Below are 26,903 nucleotides of genomic sequence, written 5' to 3' on the forward strand. Positions count from 1 at the left end.
TTAGGTATGGAAATAAGTTGGGACATACGGATAGAGCTTAAAATTTATATCCCAAGTTGGATAGATTTAGGTATGGAAATACGTTGGGACATACGGATAGAGCTTAAAGGAAGGGACAGAAGTACGTTGGTTTTTTTTTTTTTATTTTGTGTGTGAAGCATTTTGTATATGGTGTAGGAGAACAGGAACATCCCATGCCTTGGTTCTCCACTCTGTTTCCAACCTGCTGCCGTTGCCCATCAACATTGAAGTACTTGTATGACTGATACATGAGAGCTTCCTCTTTATTTGCTTGAAAACTTCGCAACTTTAGCTGATAAGATACTAATGAAGCACGCAACATCAAACTTTATTTTATTGCACGCAACTTCCGCCAACGGTTATTACTGTTAAGAGCATGCACGCATTCTCTTATTGTTTAACCTGATTCGGACACAGCCACGAAACATCATACAACCACTTCCATTTGGATACTGAACCAGCCTATAATCATTTGTTGGGATGTTAATCTTGGTATGATGGGACCGATCAATCATGCGAATACACAAAATATACAAAATTTGGGAGGTAAGAATCAACCTCATCTTACAAGAAAACCCTGTTTGTTCTCAGGTTTCCATCATTTCTATCCTAATCTCATCCTTCGATATCATTACTAAACATTTTTGTTGAAAAGATAAGATGTTGACTAGATCAGACGTGCGAAAATTCGGGATTGTATACTAAACTATGTGCACAGACTTGCATGTTGCGCTCACTTCATACTTCACCATCCAGCTATTCTGACTCTTGCTCCAATTTGCATGCCATAAAACTGGTAATGAAACGTAATCCTTTCAGCCTCTGTGCTTCATATACTTTGTTCACAAGTGGATGGACAACACGCTATTTTCCTTCCCTGAACTTTGCTCTGAACTACATAGCATAAAGCAAGCCTGCACCATCTGCTGGTGAAAACTGATGTTCCCCCCAATTCAAGCTAATGGCAAAAAGCTTGTCAGGGAAGATTTGTGGGGTAGGGGTTGCAGTCTCCATGTTCAAAACACATTTTCCTGACATATTTACAATGGCAATGTGGTACTCTGATATGAAACTTTGAGGAGCTCATGGAAATTCCACCTTTCATGTTGCCATGCCCATAGTCAAATGAATTGACTACCATGATGCAGATACTGATCTTGCTACATAAATGCCAAATGATGAGAGAAGAAATCTGGAGGTGGACGGTGTGCCGGGTTAATTGAAAAAATATGTTGATTCCAGAACATCTTTCAAATCAAAATCTCCCCGCTCTGGCAATGGTGGGAAGCCTAGTGAAGGGAAAGATTGCTGAAAGCTCTCTCGCAACTGCACAGCAGAAAGAAACACATCAGAGGTATGTAGGCATGTGCATTGCAAGATCTGTTGAAACAATCATGTACATAGGCAACTGAACCTTAGTAAATCCATTGTCTCTTGGTCATTCACATGTAAATAGTTTTGACAAAAGATTGGTAAATTAATCATTTAAAGGTTTTGCTGTTAAAAAATTTTGTATAGGTATCATCGGTTGCCAGGAAACAAGAATAAATGAGGCACTGAATTAGATTATGAATAACCTATAGTCCAAGTGACAGAGCTTACACTTCAGCATCAAATGCAGCCCAGCTCAATTTTGAGACACTAGGAGCATGACACATGTCCCAATTAACACACGAATGAACAAATCCATTCCCATCAACTTTGTGCACGAACCCTGCAGTCCAACTATATTGCATCCATATCCAGTGAAAGCTTTTTTCCCACTTAACATTGGACCTAGGCACACCCTACCAGCTCTTAGAAGTTCAATTGTTATATACAAATTTTTATTTTAAGTCAAGATGCAAAGATATTGGGCTATTTCTTTCTCACTTTTGAAGGGTGTCTGTGTGGATTGGGCATGCTGGTGGGGGGACTGGGGTGAGGGGCTTAGGGGTAAATGCAATATAAACACACTAAGTAAGACTACGAGAGGGAACAATTACCAGATCTAAATATGTAGGACACTGGATTAACTGATTTTATTTGGATAATACTTTTTAAATTCGAGAAATGATCTGTTTAAGCTTGCTAACTTATATTTTTAATTCTTTGACTTGCACCGGCTTAAAAGCAAGTCTTAGACGTACAGCTATTGTAGGACTTGTATGCAAGAAGCCTTAAGAGTGGTGCCGGTTTATCAGGTCACAAAGTAGAAACATTTTCTTCTAAGGCTCCATTAAAAGTCATTTCTAAGCTTGATAAACTGAAAAATAGATCTTTTGTCGGAAAAATAAATTAGATACTAAAGTGATAATGGTATTTATTTATTTTTTTGATGGACGTATGGATGCATGAAGAGAAAATGGTTGGTTTGTTATATATTAAGGGTCTCAGAGGGACAGGTATGACTTCCCCATTCACAGAGTTCTAGTTGTAATTTAGATGGACTCCAAAAAATGATGTTGCATAGTAGATATTACAGGGGTAAGAAGGGTTTGAACCAAAGCAAGGATAGGCTAATTTATAATATACTGAAAAAAAATTTGGACATTCAGTTGATAGTGTATGTGCTTGCTGTCCAGATGAAATCGTAAAAGGAGGTTTTGCACAGACATATTATCTGCAAAGATTCCTTTTCAGATTTTTTTTTCCTTGACTGTTGCTTGCGATTGGGGACCATGGATGAGAAATTTTGAGGGTAGAGATGGACTATTCTGTGCTGTCTTTATGAGGAACCTTCCTAAATAGCAGATTCAGGCAATAATAGTAGCATTTGTTCATACTAACTAACTACAGTAGATGATTGAATTGGTAACCAGATAATTTACACATCAAAGGTCAAAGATCTTCTTCATTTAAAACTAACAATTACTCTTTGTATATCTGTCAGGTCCTAACTATACTACCCAAATGTTTCCACTTGCAAAGCGAGAAACCCACAACAGAAGTTAGTGCTCTTTCTGTTGCCATGAAAATTCTATTTCATTCAGCTTCATCAGATTTAAGGATGCATTTTTTTTAAAGATGTGGCTCAATTACCTTTCCTCCTGAATGTCTTATGACTTTATGCTAGGACTTCTCCCTCTCGTATTTTGTAGGTTGTTTCAGATTGGAGACCTGGGTCTCAGTCATTATCATAGGTGATGTGGAAGAGCAAGATAATTTCTAGAAATTTTACATGGATTTGGATTGCAGTTGGGGGAGAACTGTTTGCTTGTTTTGGTATTTGGACTTGCAAGGATGTTCTAATTTTTTGCTAAAGAATTTTGTAGTTTGTTTTTTGTCCCTTTACTAGGATTTCCTTTTATTAACTTTCCTTCATTGTTTTGTTTGTTACCTACCTCAATCTTCTATTGAGAGGGGAAATGTTGATTTACTCTCTTTAGCATAATAAAATTTGATGCTTCTTGTTGTAAACACAGGAAAGGGAAAAAAACAACTGCAAGTCTCCTAGATGGAAATGGTATTGATCTCAAGTAAGTTCGTGAAAGATACTTTACATTCTCAAGTATTGGTATCTCATAGAGTTCCACAAACTTGTCTCGAAGTATTCTGTTCATTTCGTCAACATCACAAGCATGTGTCCAATATGAATCATGGACTCCTGCAATTGGCAGAAAAAAGTGGCTTGAGATAAAAATAACACTCATGTCGGTTAACATTACTTGAGAGAATGTAATACCAGCAGAAAATAGGCAACCTGCAAAATTCAGTCCTGCTCTTTTGCAGGCAACTGCAGTCATCATCATATGGGACCCATCAAGGGAGTGAACAAAGTTTGGAGGAAAGGCTGTCCTTTGCCTCTTCACCATGATCTACAAATTAAACAGATAGAATGCAGGATATGAAAACATGAAGATGATGTCAGATTAATACTTCGGAATTAGGCATAGGTGCCAGAATAAGATCTCAACATATGGAAGAAAAAGGAAGCTTCATAAAGAGCAGTGGTCTACCTTGTCAGTTTCCCGTTGTAAGCTTAAAACTTGAAGAGAAGTTTTAATCTTCATGAGAGAGAGAGAGAGAGCTGTCAGTTTCTTGTTTATGCAAAATCTGACATATAAACTAAGGGCAATCAAAATAATTAGTGCTTACAATGTGCCTCCCTAATTTGCGATATGGTTGAACAACTGGCAGTCCAAGTGGTGTTGTCCATCTCACAGCTTGATTTTCTGAAGCAATCACCTGTTAAACTCAGTCATTAGTTTTGTTACAGTCACAAAAGCAAGCTAAACATTCAACAAGAAGCAAGTTTGTCTGAGCATAACAGTTGGAAAAGAAGGGTAGCTTGATAGAAAACAATATGGTGTAGGTTCATGTTCTTTGCATAGGTTACATAAAACTTTTTTTCAAATGGAAAAGATTACAGTCTAGATGTTATAAAAGAACAATGATTAGAAACATTCAGCTTTAAGCAAAAACATATAGAATTCATAAGAATACACAGTACACACACATCCAAAAAATAGGCAAAATGATGGGGACATGAATAAAGGCTGAAATCTTTCGTCAGGCATTAATGGAGACAAAGGAGATGGTGAGGGAAGGTCTGGCACTTCTTGGAGGATCAGAAAAATGATGAGTTGATGATGATGGGAATGGAGGAGAACCTAGAGGTGGCTGGCAGTGGAATAAAAGAATAGCTGAAGCAAAGAATTGGAGGGAGGTGAGCTGGACAAGGGGGTGGGTGGTGGGTGGAGGGATGGTGAGAGAATTTACTTGGTTGTGATTGTCCCAAGCTACTAACTCTGGTGATTTCATCATTTGCTGATGTTAGGTTGCACCTAAACAATTTAGCCAAATTCATGTAGCCACAGCCATTTGTTGCAGTATGCCAAATGCCAACTATTGTTTAACAAACAATTGGGAATTGCATCCAATCCAGTTAAATAATTAACAGGCCTGATGTGATTTTCAAAGATGAGTGGTTTTTGAAAGTGGCAATACCGCATGGTAAACTATGGTCAACCATGGATTAACAGTCTTTAACTGCATGTGGTCAGTTGCTCTAAAACTAAACATGGTCAGTTTCAACTTCTAGTAAGCAACTTCCAAGCTTTTAACTGCTATTGCTCCTGAAAATGGGAGATAATTGTAAGTGAACGACAGTACAACTTAGAACCAAACAGCTAGAAATGGCCTACTAGCATGACTGCGGCTTTTTCATGGTCAATATTCCTGCAGCTGAACTCATATCTACATTGGATCTCCATCCTAAAGCATTACAGTACAATTACTTGGAAGTTCTCCACCCCCGCTCCCCCCCAACAGAAAAAAAAAAACAAAAAAGAGAGAGGAGGAAAGAAGAGGCAACTTACTTTCATATTGGTAATCTGTTCATAACATATAATATCATGCATGAACGGAAAACATATATATTAATGTCTCTCATACAAATCACAATCATAAGCATCCAGCCTCCTCCCAACTATCAGGGTTGGCTTCATGGAAAATATACTCATATGATATCTTTCTCATTCAAATCAAATCGACAAAAGGACAAACCTTTGCACAGTCCCCAAGCCAGCACATGATACTGCGTGCAGCTTGAAACATCTCTCCTAAAGCAGTCAAAGTAGTCTGCTCATCAACAGAAATAAACAAGCAGATTATTTCCTGATAACATATGACAAAACCGCCAGATATTCCATGCAATAGTATATATAATATAAGTTACTCAACAAGCATTCAGAGATAGCACCGTCCTATTCCTTACTTTAGCTGCATAACAAGATGCTCTGAATGACTCCAAATCATCTGTAATAGCACCCCGTTCTTTCAACCTTCTTTTTATTTGCTCACGAGCACCAACATAAGTAACTCCATAGACAGATGTCATGACAGTCTGCTTTACCAACTTCCTGTCCACCTAGAGTTGATTAAAGACAAACAATTAGCAAAGAACATTGCCATTTACTTCTCACATACTTATCCAATATAAAAGAGTGATCAAGGAAATGTTTTTAAAATCTCTTATCAATCTTCTCTATATATAAAATTATTAACTGTGTCACATAATTCTATTTTAGGATCAGCATCTAAATTCTATCTACATAAGGAGAAACCTACCGACAGAATGTACTAATTATCCTTCAAATTATACAACTAGGAAAAATTACCAAGAACTATCAAATTTGCAGCTAAATGATATCTGAGACAGGTATGCCATTAATAGCTGCATGATATAACATGATATGGTAGACATAGAAGGGCATTACATGAGCTCGTGGATGTGTTCAACATGGCAACTTCCCAAAATCAGGTTGCATCTATAAGGGGAGTACATATGCAGACATATACAAAGAGCTACAGACCATTTATCTTATGTTCCAGTTTCACCCTGACTCAAATATGCATTAGATGCACGTCAGGCTCTGTGACACGGAGTATTCTTTCCACCAAATCATCCTTAAGATTGCGGTGTAAGATGATAGGGGGAAAAAAGAAAGAAATCAACCAAACCAATCCAATAAGAACAAACCATAAAAAAGCTCTATAGGACCACCGAAAAATATTGTATGATGAAAAAAAATTCCACCACATTCAATCTAGTACTAAACATTCAACAGTGTCTGGCTTATCAAAGCATGGTTGCTTTGGCTTGCACCAAAACCCCAATCCACTCTGAAATATTGTGAAACACTTTGAGACCTCAAAATTGTAAATCAAAGGAAAACAGGAGGAAACACCAGATTCTGACCTGATTAATTAATAGTCTAGCATGAGATGCATTTGGGTCCATAGCTGGATCTTTCTGAGCATCTTTCTGCATGATTTCACGTACTCTAAATAAAAAAAAAAAATCAATATTCCTTGTTTCAAATTCTGTTGAAAGAGTAAATATGGTAAAACTGCTATCAGATTCAAATACTTATCTAATGCAGAATAGTCAATGTCTTATAGAGTTAATTAACATCTAAAATGCACCAATATATCAACAATTTTAGCCAAATAAGCAGTTACCATATTAATATCTTTCTTAGTTCAAATCCTGATATTATATAGTACATGTTGTGTAGCATAAATGCAATTATGCAAGTGCAAATTGATGTTCAGCACTTAAGTCAGTTAATGATTTGTTAATTTCCCGTAGATAAACCTGGGAAAAGCAGAAGTGATATGAAAGATTAGGGAAGCATCAAATGCATGTTTACAACTGTGAAGTGTAACTATTTCCAAGAGGCTGTCGGATTTTAAAGCTTTGCAATATTGTTGTGCTCTTTCAGATATTAAGCAGGGTTCCAAAACCACTAAATTCCAATATTCTAAAGTTTTCAGAAGTGAGATTATTGATCCATTAGTTCATGGACGTAGAGGTCAACCATAAACAGAATCCTGTATGAGGGCAGATCCTTAAACATAATTAATAGCATTAGAAGGAAGAAACACAAACAAAATACACACCAATATAAATCTGAAAGAGCAACCTAAAATTTATCCCAGGGAACAAAGTAAAAGTTCCCATGCCTCCTTCCAAAGTTGAAAACTTCAACTAAAATTTATGGCCTAGCCGCTTAAATTTTGCCTAAAATCCACAACAGAAACCTAAACATTTTGGTTTTGACAGATCAATCGAAAAATTGGGTAATTTCAGAAATTTGACCAAAAATATCTTTGTAAGCTGATTTATTGTACTTACATTTTTGTCAATCCCTTGATTTTGAAATGTCCAGAAATAGTTTGTTTCCATTTGACCTTTTTTTTTTTTTTTTTTTTTTTTTTGCAAATTTTAAGAAGAACTAGGAGCACCATACAAGGTTTTTAAAAAAGTGAATTTTTTGACATACATTTGGGTACAATACAAAAACAGTACTTGCATTTAGATTAACACACATTATATTGCCATCAAAAAAATAATACGATCTATTACATTATAAACATGCTTTGCGACATTATTTTTTAAGTAATTCTTTTGAAGTCTTAGTACAAAACTATTTAAACAATACAATTAAAGGTCCAAGCAGTATAATATACTTTAATGATGCCCCCTTTTTTTTTTTGCTTGCTTTTAAATTTCTTCTATTTTTTTGACCTTGATTGATACTTTTTGTTTTCCACCTAAAACTGCATGGTGGGCACGTTGGTGGCGAGGGCCATATCATGGTGGAGAGATACATTTTCTTTATAGCCATCTATCTTATGTATGCCCATCCAAATAATAGTTCATGACATGAGAAGTGCACCTATAGTCTAACGAATGTATGTATATATAAATACATAATCAACTTCAGACTTCAAGTTAGGCCAACAGCAACCCATATGCAGCTGAAAAATCTGATTTAAGTGGAGTTTGGCTTGGTCAAAAGCTTGAATTGCCTCCGCCTGTATCAAGTAAGGCAAGGGCCAAGGTATATCTGACAGGCCTCAGGCTAGCCTAAACCCATTAGTTGAGCTAGAAAGATGCCGATGCATATTCGGAGTTCAGATAATCATAGGAGGAGAGTTTCACAGGTGCTTATAAGCTCTTTTCTCAAGAATACTAGGAGTATATTTATTGTATGAGGAACCAGGCCCACCACACAGATCCCAACATGCATCAAATTTTTGATTAAATTATTAAAATCAGAGGATGTGCTATTCGTTACTATCAATCATTAAACTAAGCATGTTAACTACTCTTCCTTTCACCGATCTATAACCCTTACAGCTTTCACAACAAAATAATCATAATTTTTTTCAGTGCATATCATACTGATCCTGAATGGTACTGGTATGATATAGGGACTTGGTGCGTATGCCTTAGTACTCACAAATTGTATATGGGGCATACTTTACTAACCCTACCCATAGCAGGAAGCTATTGGCATTGGGTATAAGACTTAAAACACTGGTACCAACCTACTAGGAGATAAAGATTTCTTTTATGTCAGATCATAAGTTTCTCATTTCATTAGCCAATGTGGTATATTTAGGGCTACAATTTTCCAGTCAGCATATTCGTCAGTGGTTTAATAGGTTATTCATGAAGGCTACCTGAGTTACCATGATTTCATTCTTGTCCACAAAATCCTGAATCTGTAAAACTTAAGTTCCACAGCAAGGCAGTAACTTAGAGACGTCCTAGGGTTTTTGCTTTGCACTATTCACCTTGTTGATGTCACAATAGAGACAAATATGATCAAATAGCAGAGGGAGTGATTAAAAGCAAAACATCATGTCTGACAAAAAGCAAAACCGTCAGAACTTTTATTATATAATAAAATGAGATGAAATTTGCTTCTCTTGAGAGGGGAGGTTATCTACTGTGACTCCAAAATCAATAATGGGCAGGGCATCCAAATTGAAGATCTATGTCACTGATCAACAATGATACCATCAGAAATGCCTGGAAACCAAAAATCACTTATTTTTGTGGTCTTCAACATATGCATTATATAGACACAGAATGAATGGTTAAAGTGATATGAGACAATTTTGCTATGATCTAAGTATGAAAAACCATTGATTTTCAATTTATACATGTTTTAACATGTCTAGGTCATGATCAAGAAGGTGGATTCTCAACTTAAAAGCTTCATCAAGTATTTTAGTGCAGTAAGAAAATGAAAACCATCCATTTTTTGTGTCCATACGATGCATAAGTTAGAGAATATTAAAAGATATGATTTTTTTATTTCTAGGCACTCTTTGTCACATAGATCACGATCAAAGATGTGGAACTTCGATTTTGATTCCTTATTATTGATTTTAGAGTCAAGAGGAGTAGATATTCTCTTCTCTTGCGAGAAGCGAAGTCCACCTCTAGTAAGAATTGCTCCAGAAATCTTGATCACTCAATAAGTTTCCCAGACACTCCAACATCTACAAAGTCATCAATTAAAGCAAGACTTGGTGAAGGAGTTGCATATAAAGACACAACAACATACCTTGCAGCTATTCCAGAGTAAACATCAGCAGGCTTCTCTCCAGCAACCAAGTTTACAGAGATAGCCCCTAACTAAACATAGACAAAGTTAGAAAGAAAGTGAAATTAAAAATAAAGCAATATAATCCTAACCAATGCATAGTAGTTAAGGCACAAAAAATAACGAGAATACTATTTTCAAGTAAGATTATTCATCACATGGAAAACTACAAAAGTAGTTTGTTGAAAAGGTATTCTAAATATTCATTTATTAGAATTTTTTTGGTGTAAATGCAAGTTTCTTCATTATTTGAGAGGATACATGTACTTTACTATATTCATAACACACTTACAGTAAGCAAAATTAGGACATGGAGGATTTTCTCCTCACCTGTGTGCTAAGGCCACAAGCATCATAAAAATGTAGTGGGAAGATGACTTTTTTCTGCCTCTTCATGTCGTGAGTCACTAGATCTCTGTCCCTCCTTAAGACACAATTTTTGGTCGAGTGGAGTAGAAAAGTTCACAAAATGCATGCACCTCACCTTTCGATAATGCAAACTCTTGATATTATATTGAAGCAAGAAGACTAAGAGTAAAAAGAAGTAATAATAGAATCTACAAATGCCATCGATCTTTTCTTAGTTCACCCTTATTGACTGGCAAAATTGGGTAAAAAGCAGTTAAAAAAACCTTGTAGTCACTGCTAATTTTTCCTAGTAACCTTTCCTACAACAATTTGCTATTGCAAGCCAAAGAAGCGAATTATCAGGAAAAGGAGAGTGCCATTGTGGATTCAAAAAGCAAAAGCAAGCTGTCCCCTTGTCATACCACGCCAGTCCTGTTCATCCCAATGTGTGTGATTAAACTTTGATCCAAAACTATCATAAACTGTTGTAATAGTTATGTCAAGTTGACATGTAGCTTAGCTTAGTTTTCTTTGGAAAAATAAATTTGATGTTTTTGTCATGACCATTATTATGGATTTAAATAACTGTACATAGATATTTCTGATTTAAACAACATCTATAACATAACAAAGTAAACTTAGGACCAAGGTCCGCAAAACCGGAATCGAGACCTATGCTGGCCGGCCAATGGTACGAGTCGGTACGGATCTATATCGGACCGGACCTATGTGAACCAACACAAAAGAGAAGAAGAGAACTTGGGAGGAGAAAAAGAGAGGGGAGGGGGTGGCGAGGGGGAGGGAGAGGGGGGCCGGAGGAGACGCCAGCGGTGGCCACAAGCCGGCCGGCCACGGGCGCGCTCGAAGGGCTACCAAGGCCTCCGCTTCCTCTACCAAATCTTGGCCGAGAGAGAGAGAGAGTAAGAGAGAGGGGGGAGGGATAGAAAAGGAGGGAGAGAAAGCCGCCGGAGGTCCTCCAGTTAGCTGCTATGGCCGTCAGACGGTGCAATCACAACCTACGGCACTGCGAGCATGAAACAGGACGATCATCCCTATTTCATAAGATTTTTTTTTAAAATCCCAACTACAGTGAAGCTGGCAATAGGTTTGCCAGCTTTACTATTCATCGCCATTTTTAAAAGCAGTGCAATGAATCGAATAGAGACAGTCATTCCTGTTCTACAATCGTGGCTCCACCCACGCATTTTTCGCCATTCGGTAGCCACGATGGCCATCCGATGGCCTCTTCACCAGCTGCACCTCCCTCCGATACTATCACTCCCCCTCTCCCTTGATTAAACGTCCTATTAGGTGACACCAAGCCACGGAGGTCTCTGCGGCCCTCTGATGGCCTCGACGGGCCACCTGCCAGTCTTCGATAGCATTATCCCCTCTTTCCCTCCCCTCCTCTCTCTCTTCCTTTCTTTTTCTCTCTCTCGTCTAGTGTTTCGATTTGCCTAGCCGAACCGTCCCAATTTGCTAATGATATGGCTTGGAATGCCCAAAACCATCCGGTTCGGGACAGTTCGACGAACGCTGCTTAGGACAATGTCATAATCAATGTTTGGTACTGATGCATACCAACCATACTGTACCATATCAGTACTAAACCAATAAACAGTATGAGGGGTGTACCAACACTCGATATGCCGAACCAGCTCCCATATCAAGCATACTAACACTTTAATAAGATGGTAACGGTATGGAATCCGATACCGAGACGGCAAACTTTGGTCGTGACAATTATAATAAGCTAATGGCAGATTAGGTAGAGCAAAGGAGAAAAAAATTCAGAAAGTTGATATACAATCATCCATGAGTATTAAGCATCCTAAGAAGGCCCACGAATGGAAAGGAAATATCAAGGCCAGTTGCTGGTAGATTTGTGACTAATTTTATTGCTTTCTAATGCTTGAACAGAAAGAAACACTTGGACAAATGTTGATGTCTGATGACTATGTAAAATCTCAATACTCAAAGCTGACAAAGGGTATTACTAGTGGAAGATGTTGTTGGAGATAACAAAATTTGACAGAAGGTATAACTTATAAAGTTAAATAGACAACTTAAAAGTCAGTCGAGACAAGTCCATTCCGGCATTTTGATGAACTGACTGAAGCAAAGAAAGTAGTTAAAAATGTTCCTGATTATGCAACATGCTTCTATTCTTTAAGTATTACAGATGACTTTTGGGATTCACAACTTCATCATCATCACCAGCAGCAGCAGCTTTTATAGTCACATACTTCTGTAATCCAGAATATTAGAAGTGTTCCAACTTTTCTTCGGGAAAAATTAATATGTTATCTCTCTTCCGTTTATGATTAGACCTCGTCCAAAATCTCAATGCCATTCTCATTTTTCTTCTAATAGCACTTATTCATAGGATCCTCAAATTACAATTTGCTTAGTTGAAGTATTGAGTCTATTGACCCATGGAACCTAATCCTTCTAACAGATGTGAAGCAACAGTATAGTTAGTTTTTTAAATCTCCATTTCATCAACTGACATGTTCGAATATTTATTTATTTAATATTTAAGTTATATTTTAATGCACTAACTTTTCTTTTTGTTTTCTTGAATAAAGTTGAATACAGGAAAATGAACCACTTAATGCACAAAAAATGAAAAATTTATTGATTTTTCAATATGAAGTATGTTATGAAGAAGAAATAGACAGAGAAACCTGACAATCTACATCCCCCAATAATACATTATTAGAGCATCCAAGTGATGACTGGACATTTGATGTAGAAGAAAAGGGCAACAAGAATGATGAAGCACTATTTAAAAATTTAAATACTAATGTTTAGGCATCTAAACAAATGTCTATGTATGCAGAAACTAACAATGTGTTAATCATTATTGGATAGATTTCGCTTTAGGACAACTACAAAAAGATACTACTAAGATGGAAGGATAAATTCATGAAGTGCAAGGGTGACAATATTCGATAGCCTATGAGGATAATGCGAATGCTTAGTAATGGAAAATACCCTCTAGCATATTACATTTAAAGTATAAATACCCTCCAGCATATTACCATTTAAAGTATAAACAATTGTTGGATTATGAGTTTTTAATATATTATTAAGTATTTTATCTTGTGCATCATTGGTTATCCTATTAGAATAATACACTACTGTAGCATTATTTTCTTAGTAATTTTCAATAAATTTGCAGTTTTTAGGTTACATATAATGATAATATATTCACTTGATTTAAATTTTTATGAAGAAAAAAATTGATTGTTTTTATTCTTTAAAGTATGAGCAAAAACCTGCCTGCTTTTGTTATTGAAGAAGAAGCAGAAAAAATTTAGGAGCAATGATTGCACTACAATCACGCATAATTATACTTCCTCAAAGAAAATGATTATTTTATGGAATAGATCCTATTGAATTCTTCTTGTTTTCGAATCTTTCCTTCACATGATGAACTAGGAAGACCATATGAAAAAAAATTTAAGTTCAGAATTGAAAGAGCTTAAAAAAAGTCTAGAGTTACTCCTGACAATTTGAAGCAAAATGTCAAGTGGGGAGCTGGACCATTTCTTGCTATGTAGTCATTACCTGGTTATCATTTTACATTTCAACCTTTGCAATTGCTCCAGCACCAACAACCATTCAAGTTTGCCGAAACATTAAGTTAAAGTTTTATCTTGTATTTACAATGCCAGATGTTTGTGATGTTCCAGATTTATAAGATGATTGATGACCAAATTTCGGATTTATCTTCATAAACTTTTTTTAAGGATAATATGAGCTTCAACAATATTTAAGTGTTTTCATGATTAATAATAGTAGTGAGATACTTCTCATGTGGTCATATGATGATTCTAGAGTACTCTTGCTTTATGAGTCAAAACAGATCATAACTGAAGTTATCAAAGGAAGAATGATGGGCTCGGAATAAAATAATATTATATATTTTGAAGATACTCAAAGGCTCAAAATGCTCATTGTTGCATTACAAAATGACCCCATGAGTATTTATAGCCACTAGGGGAACTTACTAGACACAATACATCACTAAATATGCATTTATAACACTTCTTCCCAAGGGTCACATCCATATTCCGAGATTAACTCATAATTACTCATGCATATTCTAGATAGTGGGAGTTTCTATATGACTCTTGGACTTCCAAAACTCTTAGACTTCCAACACTAATAATAGTACAATTAAGTTTATTTACTAACACCCCCCCTTAAACTTAATTGTATTCCATCCTTCATGCCAAGTTCTTAAGCTTGTAAAAATGATTTGCTACAAGTGGCTTGGTGAAGATATCAACAACTTGATCATAAGTCTTCGCATAAGTTAACTCCACATTCTTCTCTTTTACATGCTCCTTATGAAATGAAAATGAATGTCGATATGCTTACTCCTTTCATGATAGACTGGATTCTTTACTAATGCCATTGCCGACTTGCTATCCACTTAAATCTTAGTAGCATCAATTTGAGAGAAATAGATATCTTGTAACAATCTTCTAAGCCATATGCCATGGCAGACACATAAAGATACCGCAACATATTCCGCCTCACAAGTAGAAAGAATCACAATAGCTTGCTTCTTAAAAAGCCAAGTGAATGCCGTATCATCCATATAGAAAACAAATCCAGTTGTACTCTCTCTTTCTATCATCCGAATCTCCTCCCCAATCACTATCCGAATAACCAAAAAGCCAAAAATCATAAGAAAGAGAATACATTAATCCATGAGATATAGTACCTCGGATGTAACGAAGAATTCTTTTTGCGGCCTTCCAATGTTTAGATTTTGGTTCCTCCATGAAACGACTTAATAAGCCAACTCCATATAGAATATCCGGTCTTGTGCATGTGAGATATCTTAAGCTTCCAACTAAGCTTTTATAAAGAGTAGGATCCATCACCTTATCTTCTTCAAATTTTGATAGTTTGACTCCACAATCGATAGGGGTGCTTGTTGGCTTACAATCTTCCATCTTAAACCTCTTAAGAATCTCCTTTGCATATGCTTCTTGAGAAATGAAGATGCCTTTATTGTTTTGCTTGACCTCTAAGTCGAGAAAATATGACATAAACACCAAATCTGTCATCTCAAACTCTAGGGTCATAGCTTGCTTGAATTCTCCAAACATTTGAGGGTTGCTTCCTGTAAAAATAAGATCATCTACATATAAAGAAACAAACAATATATCTTCATTCTTCTTCTTCATATATAAGGCATGCTCATATGGACATTGCATGAAGTCATTAGCTTTGAAGTATGCATCAATTCTACTATTCCATGCTCTAGATGCTTGTTTGAAGCCATAGAGCGCCTTCTTCAACTTTAAGACCTTTTCTTCGTGACCCTTCTTCACATACCCTTCGGGTTGATTCACATAGACTTCTTCTAAAATTTCATTCAAAAAAGCTGATTTGACATCCATTTGAAGAATTGACCATTTGAACTGTGCTGCAATAGAGATGAGCAATCTTATAGTTTCCATGCGAGTAATCGGAGCGAACACTTCTTCATAGTCAATACCAGCTTGTTGTTTGTAGCCTTTAGCTACCAATCTTGCTTTGTACTTCTCTATATATCCTTGAGCATTCTTCTTCTTCTTGTAAACCCATTTAACATCTATAGATTTATGGCCTTCGGAGAGAGTAGTAAGTTCCCAAGTATCATTTTTCTCTATTGCTTTGATCTCCTCATCCATGGTGACTTTTCAAATCTTATCTTGTATTGCATCTTCAAAAGAAATATTTTCATTGTTAGCCAAAAGACAAACCAGATTAAATTCGTTTGTTACCTCATATAGCTCTTGCAAACTCCTTGTCTTCCTTTGCATTGGACTATCATCCAAAAGAGGTGATACTCTAGAATGTGAAGATGAAGGTGGTGAAGAAACTTCAAAATGCATCTTTGATTCTTTCTTTTCTTCTTCCTTCTCTTCATAAAATAGCTCTTTGTTTGATAGCCAACTCCACATACCATCTTCATGAAACTCCACATCTCTACTAACATGAATCTTTTTAGTTTTTGGATCAAAAAGCTTATAAGCTTTAGATCGAGCATCATACCCAATAAAGATAAACTTTTTACTCTTGTCTTCAAGCTTCATTCTTCTTTGATCTGGGGTATGAGCATAGGCGATACTCTCGAAAATCTTCAAGTGTGAGATGCTAGGTTGTCTTCCACTCCATGCCTCTTGTAGAGTTATGTCCTCTAGGCTCTTGGTAGGACATCGATTGAGCAAGTAGACCACACAATTTACAGTCTCCGTCCAAAATTTCTTGGACATGACCTTCGTCTTTAGCATACTTCGAACCATATCAAGAATAGTTCGATTCTTTCTCTCCGCCACTCCATTTTGTTGGGGGAAATAGGGTGCCATCAAGAGCCGTCGAATGCCATGCTCCTCACAAAAATGTTCGAACTCTTTGGATGTGAATTCGCCTCTACAATCGGATCGCAAGGCCTTGACGTAGTAGTCACATTCTTTTTCCACCAAAGCTTTGAACTTTTTGAATGTGAAAAATGCTTCAGACTTCTCCTTCAAGAAATACACCCAAGTTTTTCAGCTAAAATCATCAATAAAGGTTAGAAAATAACGATGCTCTCCAAAAGATGTTGGAGAAATTGGCCCACATATATCGGTGTGGATGAGTTCAAGTGGCTTCTTTGCATGATAGGAAGCTTCTTTGGAAAAACTCTTTCTTGATTGCTTACTAAGAACACACCCTTCACAAAATTGTTCTGGAGGGTCAATATGTGGTAAGCCCTTCACCATCTTCTTGCTTGATGGTTGCTTAAGGCCACCAAAATGAAGATGACCAAACCTTAAGTGCCAAAGCCATGGCAATCCTTCACACTTGCATTCAAACATTTAGTATCAACATATTTGATGTTAAGCATGAACATTCTATTTTTTGTCATTTGAATATGGGCTATCAAATTATTCTTTTGATCTCTCAAAAATAGACTTCTATTTTTCATATGCACATCATATCCTTTCTCCAAAAGTTGCCCCAAACTCAAAATATTGTTCTTCATCTCTGATATGTAATAAACATTAGAGATAAATTTATGACTTCCATCTTTTAATTGAATAAGAATTTTACCTTTGCCCTTCACGTCTACTTTGGAAGAGTCACCAAAAGACACATGTCCATTTACCGATTCATCCAACTTCGTGAACATGTTCTTATAGCCACACATGTATTATTTGCACCGGTGTCTAAGAACCACATATTTTGCTCACCGGTGTCATCTTCTTTGCAAGCAAGCAATAAGACTTCATCACCATCTTCTTCTTTCTTTTTTGCATAATGAGCCTTCTCTTCAACTTGGTTAGCATCATTATACCAACAATCTGAAGCATAATGACCAAGTTTGTTGCAATTAAAACAACGAACTTTGAAAATATCATACCTTCTACCTCTAGATGAGCCTCCTTGTCCACGTCCTCCTTTTGAAATTTGGCTTAACTCCTCTTTGCTATTGTAGCCTCCACGTCCTCGATCGCATCCACGGCCTCTCCATTGGCCACGACCTCGTCCTCGACCTCTTTGACTCCTTTCATTCTTGGAGTCTTCTTTGTCACCTTTAAAGAAACCTTGAATTGAAGAACTTGCTCCAAGGGCTCTTGCCTCCTCTTATTGAATCTTTCTTCATGAGCTTGTAGGGAACCCATAAGCTCGTCTATAGTCATCTCTTCCAAATCCTTTGACTCCTCGATGGAAACCACAATATAGTCGAATTTGACATCCAATAAGCGCAGAATTTTCTCTATTACTCTGGTGTCATCCATAGTTTCGCCGTTTCTCCTCAATTGATTGACAACGACTAAGACTCTTGTGAAATAATCCGAAACATATTCGGATTCCTTCATTTGTAGGGCTTCAAATGCGTCTCGAAGAATTTGGAGGCGAACTTTCTTCATCTTCTCTACTCCTTTATAAGAATTTTGGAGAATCTCCCATGCTTGCTTTGAAGTGGTTGCCGCCGCGATCTTCTCAAAGGCTGATTCATCTATAGATTGATAGATGAAATATAAGGCTTTCTTATCCCTCTTTCGAGACTTCCTTTGTGGATTGGTGAGAGCCTCCCCTTCTCTTGGCTCTTGATAGCCTTCTCCTACTAGATCCCAAAGATCTTGAGACCCAAGTAGAGCCTTTATTTGCAAGCATCAATTTTCATAGTTTGTTTTGGTGAGGCGAGGAAAGGAGGGTTGGAGGAGACTATTGGTGAACATTATGGCTCTGATACCACTTTGAAGTTATCAAAGGAAGAATGATGGGCTTGGAATAAAATAATATTATATATTTTGAAGATACTCAAAGGCTCAAAATGCTCATTGTTGCATTACAAAATGGCCCCATGGGTATTTATAGCCACTAGGGGAACTTACTAGACACAATACATCACTAAATATGCATTTATAATACTTCTTCCCAAAGGTCACATCCATATTCCGAGATTAACTCATAATTACTCATGCATATTCTAGATAATAGAAGTTTCTATATGACTCTTGGACTTCCAAAACTCTTAGACTTCCAACACTAATAATAGTACAATTAAGTTTATTTACTAACAATAACTTGTCCAGGTTTCTGAGCTGACTCACCTAGGTCATTTTTATTGATATTCCTGATCCCATAATGAATTCCGAGTTTTGGAACCATAGGTCATATTACCAATAACAATTTTATAAATTAAGAAAAATTCAATATCATTAGTCAAGAACTTTTTTAAAAAAAAATCCTCTAACATAAGTCAAACTTCAACAGATTAATAATCAATATCAGAAAGAATTGCTGATAAATTAGCAAGACTGTAACTAAGAAAGATTGTCACCTTGTCTCTTCCAAGAGCTGCATAGTGCTGAAGACCATTACACGAACCATCCTGAATAAAATGAAATCTTAACAGTTAAATATACCTCCATTCAATAACTTCAAGATGGCAATAAAAGCTTCCACATGGCCTGATATGCAACAAGAATGTTGGCCTAATTTGTAAATAAGACTGGCTAGGATAAGTGAGAAACCAGCATAGCTCTAATTTAAGGAAGACTGGCTGGATAAGTGAGAAACCAACAAAGTGTTCCAAATCCAAGGCTGTCACATTTTTCAGATTTCTCATGGATTTTTTAATTCTCTACTTCTCTCTATCTCCAAAAATGGAATATAATATTTCCAGGTAAAAGGAACTTTGCTCTGCCTTGTTGGGGATAATTGAATTTTTCTTTTTTTCTTCTTTCCTTTTTTTTTGGGGGGGGGGTGGGGGGTGGGGGATTGCACTGTGAGGGTGCTGACATGTAATTCTTTCAGTACATTATAAAGAGGGAACTTGTCAGTCAAAGTGTCCTAATTATTCATAACATTTTTACTCAATATTTTATGATTTTAAGAACTTAATGATTAACATGTTTAACAATAATGACTTTCAAACTATTTACTAGAAAAAACTTAATAAAGATGATTTTCAAACTAATTTTCTGCAAAATTTCCACTTCATACACATGTTTCATTTTTTTGGTGCAATATCTGTCCCAAAACATTCAGCTGGAAGCAATAATTTTGAGTTAAGGATCAACAGGACAAGGGCAGCAAAAGCAAAATAAACAAGAAAAGGAAAAAGGACATCCTCAAGCGAAGGCCGAAAAGTAACCAATTTGGATTTGTGCATTATCCTCATTACCATTGGTTGAGTAGACAGCTGGAAAGAACTGTGCCAAAGAGCCTAAATTCTAACAAAATGATGAGTGGACCAAGAACCCTTCTGATGCACAAACATTGTTTGATAGTGTAACATTACTAGGGTAAAATGGTCAGCTTTTGGTGCATCATAAATGACATTTCAGAAACTAATCCACCTCATATGTTCTAATTATCCTCAACAATATTCATGCATTTTAGCATGCACACAGACGCACATGCAAGCAAATGTCTCTCCACTGAGATTCCCATAAAAATGGCCGAGTTCAGAAAGTCCAGATGCTCATAATAACTGGCTATACCCAAAACTTGCAAGCTAACAAGACCATTAAGACAACCCAAAAGCCCATTAAAAAAGGCCATATTCATTAACAAGCTCTACATGATTTACTAATCTGAAAAGCAGATCTGAGAAGAGAGAAGCACTCAGGTCTATCTGGAAGTGCAAAGAACAGTTCCCTAAAATTCCGTTTTGTTGAAACCACTCTCTCCCACTGTTTGTTTATGAATGATACATGGATAGCCCCATTCACGGATACAATTATCAAGAGGGATATCAATTGCAATTCGGCAGCTCACATGCTGGCAACTGACATAGACCTAGGAAGTGGGTTTTGAAAACATGACTTCCCCTGCTTCATAAAGGCCTAAAGAAATCCTAATCTTTTCTATTTGATCAAATATGACCATTTTTTTCTTTTAAAATCACTTAAACAGTCAATTACAATGTCACAGCCCACATGCTCGCAACTGACTTAGACCTAGGGATTGGGTTTTGAAGACATGACTTTCTCTGCTTCCTAAAGGGAGCCAGCCAAAAATCCTAAGCTTTTCACAAAATATGACCAATTTTGTTTCTTTTAAAAATACTCGCATTGATATCAAGCACCATTGAAAGCTATTTTTAAAACTTTCAAAGCACCTGATGCACAGGGATGTGTGAAATTGTAGACTCTGGTGATGAACTCCTTAATGCTTCTGCAAGATTGATGCAAACAGCCAAGCACTGAAATGGATCTTCTGCACCTAACCACCATCTTCTTCCTTCCAACGGTCTATCTGCCGAGTCAAATATGTCATCCAAGTGGTTCTCAGTAAATGCTATCCGGCCATCATATGATAGCTTATCCACACCACCAGCATACAAATTTGCCAAATGTATCTTCAGCCAGTGCAAGCCTGATTTTCCCAATGGACGCCCCTCCGCAAACTCTAAGATTCCTCGGCATAAATCCGAACCAAGATGATTTAGATATGGGTGCATAGGATATGCACGGCCTCTAAAGTCTAGGTTGTGTGGATAGTAGAAGCCCTCCTCATCTTTCATTTTCCTGGCTACCTGCTCTCAAATAAAAACAGTTGGTGTAGTATATAACTTCAGGCCTCTAACATAAAGAACTATGATATTGCAATGGCATCAAGATGAAACTCCTTACAGCAAGTTTGATTTCCACATCACATCGCTGAGAATGCCTTTCACTATTTTCCTTCTTCACTGCTTTTAGTTTCCACTTCCACTTTCTTATTTCAGCACCATCTTCAGTTTCTGGTTTCTCTGGGAGTGGATTCTACAATGCAGAAAGATCAGAGAAAAATGATTGGATATCAAGAAAATAAGTACCAAGCTACCAAAATGGCCTTAAGTCAAATCAAAAGTATATTAGAGTAGCAAAGATTTAGATTAACTATGGAACATTACATTAAACAAAAAATAGATTCAACTCACATCATCACGATCAACCAAGTTGGCAAGACGACCGCCGCTAGACCATATTCTGTCTACAATATTAAGTACTCTTTTGTTGACCCTCCATTTGGTATTGCCAAGTGTATCCAGGGCCTAGAGAATATTAAATATTAATTCAAAAAATGAATTAACAGCCACAACATAATTAACTTTCAATTAGAAACATGAGCAAAGCCTGAATGGTGCTAAATTAGGTTACTGACTTGAATTGCAGGCACCATGTAACTATAAGAAAGTGCCAAAATTCCGAAGTTTTTAGAACGATCCCAATTAACAGCCACAACATAATTAACTTTCAATTAGAAACATGAGCAAAGCCTGAATGGTGCTAAATTAGGTTACTGACTTGAATTGCAGGCAACATGTAACTATAAGAAAGTGCCAAAATTCCAAAGTTTTTAGAACGCATGGATCGCATTATGCATATGCTGATGCAGATGGAGGAAAAACAATAGAAATGTGAAAATGCAATACCTTTATGACTGCATAATCAAATACACTAAATATGAATTCATATCAGTAGGCATAAGTTATGCACCCAAAGCAGAAAAAATATACAGAGATGATCTACAGGCTTGAAAAAGATTACACAGATGCAGAAAAACAGCTGCGGTATAGACATAAATTTCACTTACATACCATTCAACAGAAGAATGAAAATGCAAGATCTCCTCCAAAGAATCAGGAGGGGGAAAAAAATCAAGAAACACTATCAGGAAATTGTGAATACAAAGTACCACTCTAAATTTTGCTTAGTAATGAAAGATGATGCAATCAATGTAAAATGGCAAACCTCAAAAACCAACTGCATTTGTTCCCTTGGAGCCCTTTTAACTGCTGCACGTTGCTGTCTTGATCCATGGGTACGCATGACATATGATGGTAAAAACAAATGTGCTCCTTTGTCATATCTGTCAATGATTTAACAGTAATACTGTAGAAAAATATATAAACATATCGTATATACATTATATATACATGTATGACAATCATGCCCCTAGACCAAATCCACTAGAAGTCGATGGCATGGGATAGTATCAAACTGCTATTGCTAATTTCTTGTGAATACTAGTGAGATATCTTACTTATCATTTTGCCAACAACTGTAGCATAGTTGGTTGGCATCTTACTCCCAAGGGCTTGACCTTCAGCGGGTCCAGGGTTCAAATCCTGGGTGATTCTCTAAAAAAAATCTTGCATATCATTTTATTAAAGCACTAAATGATAAATTAGAATGATTATTTTTACACATGATAATTATTAACTCAAAATCAACATTAATTTGGGGAAGAGGGATGCAATGACTTACTAGAACTTTAGTAATTACTACAACAATCTAGAATAACATCTGTTAAAAAGCTTACAAGCAACTAAGTTGTACTTGGAGTTGATAAAAAGGTAAGGACAAATTCCTTGGGATGTCATACCTTTGCCAACTTATAGGGGGAACTAACATTGGCATATAAGGGATCACCATATGTCTTGCCTGCCAAATAACCAGCAATTTCTAAGACTCACTCCCAAGCAAGCATTGTCAAAGAGTAAACGATGTATAAAATAATATACAACTAGGTTGGAAAGAGTATGTCCTTACAGTTCTATCTAGCCCTTGTCGGACTAATGGATCGCACTCGATAAACCCATATCTTCTGCTGATCTTCCTGTTAACGATGAAACATCAGCATGTTATACAAAAAACAGCCAACTACTTAGAACTACGAATTCCAATTATGCCAATTGCATACTTTTGTTCCTTTTGGACATTTCTGAGGTAGTGCCTAAATGCAGGGCGAATGTCAGGTGGACTATCAGCTAGCTGATTAATAGGAGGCTGTATATAAGCTGTTTCCACCAATAATTCTATCAATCGGCTCCCAACCTAATTAATAATAACAATGATAAAAAATAGTGGGCATATTTAATGTGCAAGAACGGAAGAAAAAGCAAAAGAAAAAATTGATAAGTAGCTGCAAAAGATTACACAACCTTAGCCTGAGTATCCTGACCCCATGGCTTGGAATCATCTTGTCCTTTTACTATTTTTCTTACTTGTTGCAGCTTTTGCTTTTTCATCAAATTTGTAACCCTTTTCCTTAGAAGCTCTTGCTCTTTAGTTATATTATCAACTTCTGCACTTCCACTCTTCTTATCGATGTTGGTCTTTTTCTTTGATTTTTCCAAAAACCTGTGGATCTTAACCTGATTCACACCAACAGCACAGCTATAAAATGTATATATGCCTTACACTAGAACAATCAATAACAAAGCATCGCAATATTCCAAAAGAGACAATAAATGTGACATAAGGTGAAAGTAGAGTCATACCTAGAACAAGAACAAACCAAGAAATATAACCAAGAAAAGTTCAGCCAAGCAATAAATAGATATCTATGCTCAAAATATTCAAAAGCTATATAAACTTCAGAGATTAGATCCAACTACACAAAGGCTCACATACTCTGTGATCTTGCAAGCTTCTTTTAATCAATAACTTTCTGAAGGTTCCTAGCATAAGTTGACTAGTCTATGAACTATTAAATAAACATAAATAAAAAATCCTACCTCCAGGACTAAGACAAAGCACAATCCACAACAAGAAAATTGAACACTTGTTCATGTTCAAAGTCTTGTATTTTTTTTTTTTACCAACCTCAAGAAATTAATGATACATGTTTTGCCAGTGGTCATTGATATATTCAATATGGAGAAGATATTCAAGTAGTCATCACTTATCATGCATACATAATTGTAGATTTAGTAAAATGAAGACACAAATTCCTGCAACTAAAAAGAAGAAGAGTGAACCATCTATTCAAATTTTCCAAGTGGGGGAAGTAGGTAACACAATTTTTTTGGCTCGTTATTCTTAAAATGTTAAACATGCAAAAATAAAAAATAAAAAAAAGACTAAGTTGTTTCCCTTGCCTCAAGAACGAGTCCTGCATCTCAATCTTCGCAATTCCAGAAATTTGAAAGGTCCAATATTAAGAAAATAAACAGTATAACTAAAAACAACACAAGACATGATTATTCAAAGAAAATTACATCAAGTAAATCTTACTTACCTCCTGCTCAATGGCTGAACCAACCTGGCATGCAGCCTGCACCACGAGAACACTCCCATTACTGCCGCTAGTCATCAGTAGGCTCATCAGCTTGTGCATAGTAATCACTGCCATCATGTCTGCTGGAAGCTGACCAATGTACGGCCCATATGCCGCTCGATTCCTCACCTCCCTGCATTTTTCCTGCTCCGCAGCAATTTTGTCCCTAAATGGCTCGAACCAACCCAAAAGCAAAGATTTCACATATGGCAAGTTCGGTGCGAGCTTTTGCTCACACATGTCCTGCAAAAGCTCTTTGTACTCCTTAGCTGCTTGCTCCCAAGCTTCAGTCTCTATCTTTATTTGCCTCTGCCGGAGCTTTGCATACTTTTTGGCCCCCATTCCACTCACTTTCTTCGGCTCCTCTCGCTGCGCCTTCTGAGGAAGCTTTTCCGAACGATCACTTAGTTTCCAATCTTCAGCCACCTCAACTGTGCTCGTCTCTTCCAGGAGGCTTTGGATCTCTTCGATCGAGGAGGCTTCTTCATCCAAGTCGGTAGAAGCAACAGCTTCGGCAACATCAGCAAACCCCCTGGAATTTGCCAAGAAACCAGAAAGCTTCCCGATTGGGCAGTTCGAGTACCCAACCGACGGCCAGAGTTCTCCATTGTGGTGAGGACCAATATCACAAAACCGAGAATTGAAAGGCGGTCTGAGGTCCAAGATCCGATTTTTCTCCCACAAGAAGGAATCTTGGGTGAAACCCAGGAAACTGGAGATGGGCCGGAGAGCAGAGAGCGAACGACCTGCAGAAAAGCGTAGATTTTTCGAGGAATTTGACGCTGTTTGCGCGAAAATTCTCCACATATCGCTGGATTTGAGTGGGAAATGGTCGGTTTCTTTGGGAATTTGATAAGAGGGGCGGGGTTTGGGGGAATCGACTGGTGGAAAGATGAGGGTCAGGTTACAGTTCATTAAAATTCGAATCTTGAAGGCTAATGAGGAGAGGCATTGGGAGAGTCGAGCTCATGTGATCAGAGAAGAAAGAAGAAGTTTGGGAGAAAAAAATTGAAAAAAATAGAAATATACAAAAGAGGGGAATGGATTGGTACTCGCCCTTCTAAACCCCTTCTAAACCCCGCATCGTTTATTTCACACGAACTTGAGCACGAGAGCATGTGATAGGAGGAGAAGTGGACGTCCGTGATTCGTTATCAGGTCGGAGATATTTTGTACTACTGACTGACTTGTTAACCACGCTCCCGATTTTTTGTTCTCAACACCTTTTGTTTCTCTTTCCGATGGCAAGAACATGAAGGAGATGGATGTATTATTATTAAAGATCAGGGTATCTACATGACGATTGGCAACAGGATGCCGACTTTAGGCTGAAACAATGACGAATGTTTAATCACGCGATAGGTGGCGGCGAAGGCTGTGACCGTAACATGATAATCGCATTCCTGATGTTTTCTAGTTCCATTTGTTCCTCCTCTCAACAGGTATTCATCGATGGCCAGCGACCGGCGCGTACTTATCGATGGGTGGTGACCAGCGAACACCACGAGGGTTCATTTAGCAGTTTAGGCAGAAATTAATTAAGTATGCAATTTAGGGATGCAAATGTGTCTGACTGCCCGAATTCAACTTGAATCCAAATTCAACTTAATATAATTATTATTAAACTCTAATAATTTAAATAATTTTTTGAATAGAATCAGAATAGCAAAATACTCGATTTCAAAAACTCATGATCCTACTCAAATATATATATATATATTAAAATTTAATTTCAAATTTGAACACAGTTCGATTGATATTCGAATCAAATCAAATTAATTTCAAATTTACTCATTTTTTTATCAAACTAAACTCAAATTTAAAATATTAAAACTCAACCGATTTAAAATTAAATTTTAAATCTAAATATTTTGAATCAAATTAAACTCAAACTTTTAATTATTGAACTCGATTTGATTGCACCTTTAAAAAATGGATATGGCCATGCAACTGGCAACCCCGGCTTTAGTTACCAACATACCAATCCAGCATTGGAGATACACGTGATGGGAGCACGGAGGGCATCAATCCCATCTGATTGGAGAACCACTGCCAATAACCCTCCACCTTGCCATGCACGGAATATTAGTAACG

General features: G+C 36.9%; 1 protein-coding gene, 1 long non-coding RNA gene and 1 pseudogene across 3 annotated transcripts; all 3 read right to left on the reverse strand.

Annotated features, from left to right (window-relative positions):
- Positions 1-465: 465 nt before the first annotated feature.
- Positions 466-25,947, reverse strand: LOC105061090 (DNA-directed RNA polymerase 2B, chloroplastic/mitochondrial). 2 transcript variants are annotated; one of them, XM_010945043.4, is made up of 19 exons: positions 24,771-25,947; positions 23,692-23,904; positions 23,451-23,584; positions 23,300-23,366; positions 23,133-23,191; positions 22,499-22,616; positions 21,685-21,798; positions 21,395-21,526; positions 20,881-21,297; positions 19,096-19,146; positions 9,870-9,940; positions 6,704-6,788; positions 5,720-5,872; positions 5,509-5,583; positions 4,099-4,188; positions 3,960-4,007; positions 3,686-3,818; positions 3,504-3,607; positions 466-1,347 (listed from the first exon to the last, which is right to left on the reverse strand). In XM_010945043.4, the coding sequence occupies exons 1-19, from the start codon at positions 25,722-25,724 to the stop codon at positions 1,237-1,239; spliced, it is 3,129 nt and encodes a 1,042-aa protein (XP_010943345.1). In that variant the 5' UTR covers positions 25,725-25,947; the 3' UTR covers positions 466-1,236. The 2 variants fall into 2 exon arrangements, with proteins under 2 accessions (XP_010943345.1, XP_010943346.1); XM_010945044.3 differs by having other exon boundaries at positions 3,704-3,818; positions 24,771-25,946.
- LOC140857866 (uncharacterized) lies at positions 17,404-19,071 on the reverse strand (annotated as a pseudogene).
- Positions 19,517-20,874, reverse strand: LOC140857868 (uncharacterized). Its single transcript, XR_012141262.1, has 2 exons — positions 20,581-20,874; positions 19,517-20,547 (listed from the first exon to the last, which is right to left on the reverse strand). It is a non-coding gene; the product is annotated as an uncharacterized lncRNA (long non-coding RNA).
- Positions 25,948-26,903: the final 956 nt, after the last annotated feature.

This window comes from Elaeis guineensis, chromosome 1 (genome assembly GCF_000442705.2).
Source record: "Elaeis guineensis isolate ETL-2024a chromosome 1, EG11, whole genome shotgun sequence".
Taxonomy (NCBI): Eukaryota; Viridiplantae; Streptophyta; class Magnoliopsida; order Arecales; family Arecaceae; genus Elaeis; species Elaeis guineensis.

Bases quoted from the DNA above. Each gene is read 5' to 3' on its own strand.
- LOC105061090 (XM_010945043.4), bottom strand. From the start codon at position 25,724: ATGAACTGTAACCTGACCCTCATCTTTCCACCAGTCGATTCCCCCAAA. The intron at 9,941-19,095 runs GTGACAATCTTT...GTCTATGTTTAG, and splicing joins CAGCTCTTGGAAGAGACAAG to TTAGGGGCTATCTCTGTAAA. The intron at 3,608-3,685 runs GTATTACATTCT...TGCCAATTGCAG, and splicing joins AGGTTGCCTATTTTCTGCTG to GAGTCCATGATTCATATTGG.